The sequence below is a fragment of the Taurulus bubalis genome (assembly GCF_910589615.1).
Source record: "Taurulus bubalis genome assembly, chromosome: 2".
Taxonomy (NCBI): domain Eukaryota; kingdom Metazoa; phylum Chordata; class Actinopteri; order Perciformes; family Cottidae; genus Taurulus; species Taurulus bubalis.
This window is the reverse complement of record NC_136590.1, coordinates 47,209,305-47,217,293: the sequence shown is the minus strand read 5'-3', so window position 1 is coordinate 47,217,293 and position 7,989 is coordinate 47,209,305. Positions and strand designations below refer to the sequence as shown.

General features: G+C 58.3%; 1 protein-coding gene and 1 pseudogene across 2 annotated transcripts in view; one reads left to right on the top strand and one right to left on the bottom strand.

Annotated features, from left to right (window-relative positions):
- Window positions 1-7,536: 7,536 nt before the first annotated feature.
- Window positions 7,537-7,989, top strand: part of slc16a12b (solute carrier family 16 member 12b) — a gene marked incomplete at its 5' end in the record, with an annotated part of 15,536 nt that continues 15,083 nt past the window's right edge. The window contains one exon of the mRNA XM_079237574.1: window positions 7,537-7,646. Within this exon, the coding sequence (XP_079093700.1) occupies window positions 7,537-7,646 (110 nt within the window). The remainder of the gene's footprint in view (window positions 7,647-7,989) is intronic.
- Window positions 7,739-7,989, bottom strand: part of LOC306752946 — a 1,344-nt pseudogene continuing 1,093 nt past the window's right edge. The window contains exon 3 of the transcript in view: window positions 7,739-7,760. The product of the transcript in view is annotated as an uncharacterized misc_RNA (transcript). The remainder of the gene's footprint in view (window positions 7,761-7,989) is intronic.

Below are 7,989 nucleotides of genomic sequence, written 5' to 3'. Positions count from 1 at the left end.
AACCGGTCAAAACAACAACAACTGTTTGTTTTAATCTTCGTTTCACTAATGTTTGAAACGTGGAAACAGGAAGTGGAATTCTGGTTTGTTCCCATGACAACAGCTCAATGTCATTAAAGTCATATGTGGACATTTAAAGATGAATAAAGTCGTCAAAACGTTTCCTGTAACTTTGACGTTCAAAAGGTTTCAAAACCATCTTGAAAAATAGTCGCCATCTTGGATTTTTTAATGGCCAATTGGGCAGATTTGACCAAATACCTCTGGATGTAGAGCTCTCTTTGGAACATGAACTCATTCTACCCTGAGTCTCCTGTCTCCTGTCTCCTGACCCTGTCTCCTGTCTCCTGTCTCCTGACCCTGTCTCCTGACCCTGTCTCCTGTCTCCTGTCTCCTGACCCTGTCTCCTGTCTCCTGTCTCCTGACCCTGTCTCCTGTCTCCTGTCTCCTGACCCTGTCTCCTGTCTCCTGACCCTGTCTCCTGTCTCCTGTCTCCTGACCCTGTCTCCTGACCCTGTCTCCTGGTCCTGACCCTGTCTCCTGTCTCCTGTCTCCTGACCCTGTCTCCTGTCTCCTGTCTCCTGGTCCTGACCCTGTCTCCTGTCTCCTGTCTCTTGACCCTGTCTCCTGGTCCTGACCCTGTCTCCTGTCTCCTGTCTCCTGGTCCTGACCCTGTCTCCTGGTCCTGACCCTGTCTCCTGGTCCTGACCCTGTCTCCTGTCTCCCGGTCCTGACCCTGTCTCCTGTCTCCCGGTCCTGACCCTGTCTCCTCCTGGTCCTGACCCTGTCTCCTGTCTCCTGACCCTGTCTCCTGTCTCCTGTCTCCTGGTCCTGTCTCCTGGTCCTGACCCTGTCTCCTGTCTCCTGACCCTGTCTCCTGTCTCCTGACCCTGTCTCCTGTCTCCTGGTCCTGACCCTGTCTCCTGTCTCCTGGTCCTGACCCTGTCTCCTGTCTCCTGACCCTGTCTCCTGTCTCCTGTCTCCTGGTCCTGTCTCCTGGTCCTGACCCTGTCTCCTGTCTCCTGACCCTGTCTCCTGTCTCCTGTCTCCTGACCCTGTCTCCTGTCTCCTGACCCTGTCTCCTGTCTCCTGTCTCCTGGTCCTGACCCTGTCTCCTGTCTCCTGTCTCCTGGTCCTGACCCTGTCTCCTGTCTCCCGGTCCTGACCCTGTCTCCTGTCTCCCGGTCCTGACCCTGTCTCCTGTCTCCCGGTCCTGACCCTGTCTCCTGTCTCCCGGTCCTGACCCTGTCTCCTCCTGGTCCTGACCCTGTCTCCTGTCTCCTGTCTCCTGGTCCTGACCCTGTCTCCTGACCCTGTCTCCTGACCCTGTCTCCTGTCCCTGTCTCCTGTCTCCTGTCTCCTGACCCTGTCTCCTGTATCCTGTCTCCTGGTCCTGACCCTGTCTCCTGTCTCCTGTCTCCTGGTCCTGGTCCTGACCCTGTCTCCTGTCTCCTGTCTCCTGGTCCTGACCCTGTCTCCTGTCTCCTGACCCTGTCTCCTGTCTCCTGACCCTGTCTCCTGTCTCCTGTCCCTGTCTCCTGTCTCCTGACCCTGTCTCCTGTATCCTGTCTCCTGGTCCTGACCCTGTCTCCTGACCCTGTCTCCTGTCTCCTGTCTCCTGACCCTGTCTCCTGTCTCCTGTCTCCTGACCCTGTCTCCTGTCTCCTGACCCTGTCTCCTGACCCTGTCTCCTGTCTCCTGTCTCCTGACCCTGTCTCCTGTCTCCTGACCCTGTCTCCTGGTCCGGACCCTGTCTCCTGGTCCTGTCTCCTGTCTCCTGACCCTGTCTCCTGGTCCTGTCTCCTGACCCTGTCTCCTGGTCCTGTCTCCTGTCTCCTGACCCTGTCTCCTGTCTCCTGACCCTGTCTCCTGTCTCCTGGTCCTGACCCTGTCTCCTGTCTCCTGGTCCTGTCTCCTGTCTCCTGGTCCTGACCCTGTCTCCTGTCTCCTGTCTCCTGTCTTCTGACCCTGTCTCCTGGTCCTGTCTCCTGTCTCCTGGTCCTGACCCTGTCTCCTGTCTCCTGACCCTGTCTCCTGTCTCCTGGTCCTGTCTCCTGTCTCCTGGTCCTGACCCTGTCTCCTGTCTCCTGGTCCTGTCTCCTGTCTCCTGACCCTGTCTCCTGTCTCCTGACCCTGTCTCCTGTCTCCTGTCTCCTGGTCCTGACCCTGTCTCCTGTCTCCTGACCCTGTCTCCTGTCTCCTGGTCCTGTCTCCTGTCTCCTGGTCCTGACCCTGTCTCCTGTCTCCTGTCTCCTGTCTTCTGACCCTGTCTCCTGGTCCTGTCTCCTGGTCCTGACCCTGTCTCCTGTCTCCTGACCCTGTCTCCTGTCTCCTGGTCCTGTCTCCTGTCTCCTGGTCCTGACCCTGTCTCCTGTCTCCTGGTCCTGTCTCCTGTCTCCTGACCCTGTCTCCTGTCTTCTGTCTCCTGGTCCTGACCCTGTCTCCTGTCTTCTGTCTCCTGACCCTGTCTCCTGTCTCCTGGTCCTGACCCTGTCTCCTGTCTCCTGGTCCTGACCCTGTCTCCTGTCTCCTGTCTTCTGTCTCCTGACCCTGTTTTCTGTCTCCTGGTCCTGACCCTGTCTCTTGTCTCCTGGTCCTGTCTCTTGTCTCCTGACCCTGTCTCCTGACCCTGTCTCCTGGTCCGGACCCTGTCTCCTGTCTCCTGGTCCTGACCCTGTCTCCTGTCTCCTGTCTCCTGGTCCTGACCCTGTCTCCTGTCTCCTGTCTCCTGACCCTGTCTCCTGTCTTCTGTCTCCTGACCCTGTCTTCTGTCTTCTGTCTCCTGACCCTGTCTCCTGTCTCCTGGTCCTGACCCTGTCTCCTGTCTCCTGGTCCTGTCTCCTGTCTCCTGACCCTGTCTCCTGACCCTGTCTCCTGTCTCCTGGTCCTGACCCTGTCTCCTGTCTCCTGTCTCCTGGTCCTGACCCTGTCTCCTGTCTCCTGTCTCCTGACCCTGTCTCCTGTCTCCTGTCTCCTGTCTCCTGGTCCTGACCCTGTCTCCTGTCTCCTGACCCTGTCTCCTGGTCCTGACCCTGTCTCCTGTCTCCTGGTCCTGACCCTGTCTCCCGGTCCTGACCCTGTCTCCTGGTCCTGACCCTGTCTCCTGGTCCTGACCCTGTCTCCTGTCTCCCGGTCCTGACCCTGTCTCCTGTCTCCCGGTCCTGACCCTGTCTCCTGTCTCCCGGTCCTGACCCTGTCTCCTCCTGGTCCTGACCCTGTCTCCTCCTGGTCCTGACCCTGTCTCCTGTCTCCTGACCCTGTCTCCTGTCTCCTGTCTTCTGTCTCCTGACCCTGTCTCCTGACCCTGTCTCCTGTCTCCTGGTCCTGACCCTGTCTCCTGTCTCCTGTCTCCTGGTCCTGACCCTGTCTCCTGTCTCCTGTCTCCTGGTCCTGTCTCCTGGTCCTGACCCTGTCTCCTGTCTCCTGACCCTGTCTCCTGTCTCCTGACCCTGTCTCCTGTCTCCTGTCTCCTGACCCTGTCTCCTGTCTCCTGACCCTGTCTCCTGTATCCTGTCTCCTGGTCCTGACCCTGTCTCCTGACCCTGTCTCCTGTCTCCTGTCTCCTGACCCTGTCTCCTGTCTCCTGACCCTGTCTCCTGTCCCTGTCTCCTGTCTCCTGACCCTGTCTCCTGTATCCTGTCTCCTGGTCCTGACCCTGTCTCCTGACCCTGTCTCCTGTCTCCTGTCTCCTGACCCTGTCTCCTGTCTCCTGTCTCCTGACCCTGTCTCCTGTCTCCTGACCCTGTCTCCTGTCTCCTGACCCTGTCTCCTGACTCTGTCTCCTGACCCTGTCTCCTGTCTCCTGTCTCCTGTCTCCTGACCCTGTCTCCTGTCTCCTGACCCTGTCTCCTGGTCCGGACCCTGTCTCCTGGTCCTGTCTCCTGTCTCCTGACCCTGTCTCCTGGTCCTGTCTCCTGTCTCCTGTCTCCTGACCCTGTCTCCTGGTCCTGTCTCCTGACCCTGTCTCCTGTCTCCTGGTCCTGACCCTGTCTCCTGTCTCCTGACCCTGTCTCCTGTCTTCTGGTCCTGTCTCCTGTCTCCTGGTCCTGACCCTGTCTCCTGTCTCCTGTCTTCTGACCCTGTCTCCTGGTCCTGTCTCCTGTCTCCTGGTCCTGACCCTGTCTCCTGTCTCCTGACCCTGTCTCCTGTCTCCTGGTCCTGTCTCCTGTCTCCTGGTCCTGACCCTGTCTCCTGTCTCCTGGTCCTGTCTCCTGTCTCCTGACCCTGTCTCCTGTCTTCTGTCTCCTGGTCCTGACCCTGTCTCCTGTCTTCTGTCTCCTGACCCTGTCTCCTGTCTCCTGGTCCTGACCCTGTCTCCTGTCTCCTGGTCCTGACCCTGTCTCCTGTCTCCTGACCCTGTCTCCTGACTCTGTCTCCTGACCCTGTCTCCTGTCTCCTGTCTCCTGTCTCCTGTCTCCTGACCCTGTCTCCTGTCTCCTGACCCTGTCTCCTGGTCCGGACCCTGTCTCCTGGTCCTGTCTCCTGTCTCCTGACCCTGTCTCCTGGTCCTGTCTCCTGTCTCCTGACCCTGTCTCCTGGTCCTGTCTCCTGTCTCCTGACCCTGTCTCCTGTCTCCTGACCCTGTCTCCTGTCTCCTGGTCCTGACCCTGTCTCCTGTCTCCTGACCCTGTCTCCTGTCTTCTGGTCCTGTCTCCTGTCTCCTGGTCCTGACCCTGTCTCCTGTCTCCTGTCTTCTGACCCTGTCTCCTGGTCCTGTCTCCTGTCTCCTGGTCCTGACCCTGTCTCCTGTCTCCTGACCCTGTCTCCTGTCTCCTGGTCCTGTCTCCTGTCTCCTGGTCCTGACCCTGTCTCCTGTCTCCTGGTCCTGTCTCCTGTCTCCTGACTCTGTCTCCTGTCTTCTGTCTCCTGGTCCTGACCCTGTCTCCTGTCTTCTGTCTCCTGACCCTGTCTCCTGTCTCCTGGTCCTGACCCTGTCTCCTGTCTCCTGGTCCTGACCCTGTCTCCTGTCTCCTGTCTTCTGTCTCCTGACCCTGTCTTCTGTCTCCTGGTCCTGACCCTGTCTCCTGTCTCCTGGTCCTGTCTCTTGTCTCCTGACCCTGTCTCCTGACCCTGTCTCCTGGTCCGGACCCTGTCTCCTGTCTCCTGGTCCTGACCCTGTCTCCTGTCTCCTGGTCCTGACCCTGTCTCCTGTCTCCTGTCTCCTGACCCTGTCTCCTGTCTCCTGTCTTCTGTCTCCTGACCCTGTCTTCTGTCTCCTGGTCCTGACCCTGTCTCCTGTCTCCTGGTCCTGTCTCCTGTCTCCTGACCCTGTCTCCTGACCCTGTCTCCTGGTCCTGACCCTGTCTCCTGTCTCCTGGTCCTGACCCTGTCTCCTGTCTCCTGACCCTGTCTCCTGTCTCCTGTCTCCTGTCTCCTGGTCCTGACCCTGTCTCCTGTCTCCTGACCCTGTCTCCTGGTCCTGACCCTGTCTCCTGTCTCCTGGTCCTGACCCTGTCTCCTGGTCCTGACCCTGTCTCCTGTCTCCCGGTCCTGACCCTGTCTCCTGTCTCCCGGTCCTGACCCTGTCTCCTGTCTCCCGGTCCTGACCCTGTCTCCTGTCTCCCGGTCCTGACCCTGTCTCCTGTCTCCCGGTCCTGACCCTGTCTCCTGTCTCCCGGTCCTGACCCTGTCTCCTGTCTCCCGGTCCTGACCCTGTCTCCTCCTGGTCCTGACCCTGTCTCCTGTCTCCTGACCCTGTCTCCTGTCTCCTGTCTCCTGTCTTCTGTCTCCTGTCTCCTGTCTCCTGTCTCCTGGTCCTGACCCTGTCTCCTGTCTCCTGACCCTGTCACCTGGTCCTGACCCTGTCTCCTGTCTCCTGGTCCTGACCCTGTCTCCTGGTCCTGACCCTGTCTCCTGTCTCCCGGTCCTGACCCTGTCTCCTGTCTCCCGGTCCTGACCCTGTCTCCTGTCTCCCGGTCCTGACCCTGTCTCCTCCTGGTCCTGACCCTGTCTCCTGTCTCCTGACCCTGTCTCCTGTCTCCTGTCTTCTGTCTCCTGACCCTGTCTCCTGTCTCCTGGTCCTGACCCTGTCTCCTGTCTCTCGGTCCTGACCCTGTCTCCTGGTCCTGACCCTGTCTCCTGTCTCCCGGTCCTGACCCTGTCTCCTGGTCCTGACCCTGTCTCCTGGTCCTGACCCTGTCTCCTGTCTCCTGGTCCTGACCCTGTCTCCTGGTCCTGACCCTGTCTCCTGTCTCCCGGTCCTGACCCTGTCTCCTGGTCCTGACCCTGTCTCCTCCCGGTCCTGACCCTGTCTCCTGTCTCCTGGTCCTGACCCTGTCTCCTGTCTCCTGGTCCTGACCCTGTCTCCTGTCTCCTGTCTCCTCCCGGTCCTGACCCTGTCTCCTCCCGGTCCTGACCCTGTCTCCTGGTCCTGACCCTGTCTCCTCCCGGTCCTGACCCTGTCTCCTGGTCCTGACCCTGTCTCCTCCCGGTCCTGACCCTGTCTCCTCCCGGTCCTGACCCTGTCTCCTGTCTCCTGGTCCTGACCCTGTCTCCTCCTGGTCCTGGCCTCTGAGGACATAAATAACCCGTGGGATGAGGATCTGTTTGATCATCTCTCTCGGCGCGCTTCTTTTCTGTAACCCGACACCCCTCCCAGCCGAGCCCTCCCCGTGGGAGGTGTCGAGTGCAGCGTATGAAGCGCTCCCTGCCTTTGGCCGCATGTGTTGTTAATAATCAGGAGGAGGAAGCGTTTGGTTTGAGGATATCAAAGTGTTTCTGGGTGGAAAGCATCTGGGAGCGCTTGTTTAACCCGCCATCACCTCCAGAGTTAATGGTTGGAGGTCAGCTGGTGACTCATTGACCTGACGAGCTTCAACCGGAGTCTCAGAGACACGAGAGAGAAGAGGACGTTTGTTCTCTGATCCTCTTCACGGACACTAAGCTCCACCCGGCCGGTCTCCTCTTCTGGGAGGAGGAGAAGTGAGTCCACACCTGGACACCTGGACACAGGGCCGGGACCAGGACTAGGACCAGGACTAGGACCAGAACCAGGACTAGGACCAGAACCAGGACTAGAACCAGGACTAGAACCAGGATTAGGACCAGAACCAGGACTAGAACCAGGACTAGAACCAGGACTAGGACTAGAACCAGGACTAGGACTAGGACCAGAACCAGGACTAGGACTAGAACCAGGACCAGGACTTGGACTAGAACCAGGACTAGGACCAGGACTAGGACCAGAACCAGGACTAGGACCAGGACTAGGACGAGGACCAGGACTAGGACTAGGACCAGGACTAGGACCAGGACCAGGACTAGAACCAGGACTAGGACCAGGACCAGGACTAGAACCAGGACTAGGACGAGGACCAGGACTAGGACTAGAACCAGGACTAGGACCAGGACCAGGACTAGAACCAGGACTAGAACCAGGACTAGAACCAGGACTAGGACCAGAACCAGGACTAGGACCAGGACTAGGACGAGGACCAGGACCAGGACTAGGACTAGAACCAGGACTAGGACCAGGACCAGGACTAGAACCAGGACTAGAACCAGGACTAGGACTAGGACCAGAACCAGGACCGCATCATGGCTGATGTGAAGCGGCGGCGCGGCGCGAAGCCTCTGGATGGAGGCTGGGGCTGGGTGGTCGTAGGAAGCTGCTTCATGGTGACGGTCTGCACACGAGCAGTGACGAGGTAACACACACACACACACACACACTGTGTGAAGTAAAAAACAGTTTGAGAACATTCCTCTATAATTAAAAGCACAACTTGTAGTCTGTAGTTCAGAGACAAAGATCCTCTGAACTACAGATGAAGAAGATAAACATCCAGAGCATCAAAGAGTTTCACAATAAAAGCATCAGAACAACAGACTGTTAGAACTTCAGCTGATCTCATCACAGCTCGTATGTAAATATAGCTACACTGTTTCACACCCGTTGACACATTCTTCTGTCAACACACACACACGTATATATGTGTGTGTGCATGTGTGTGTGTGTATGTGTGTGTATGTGTGTGTGTGTATGTGTGT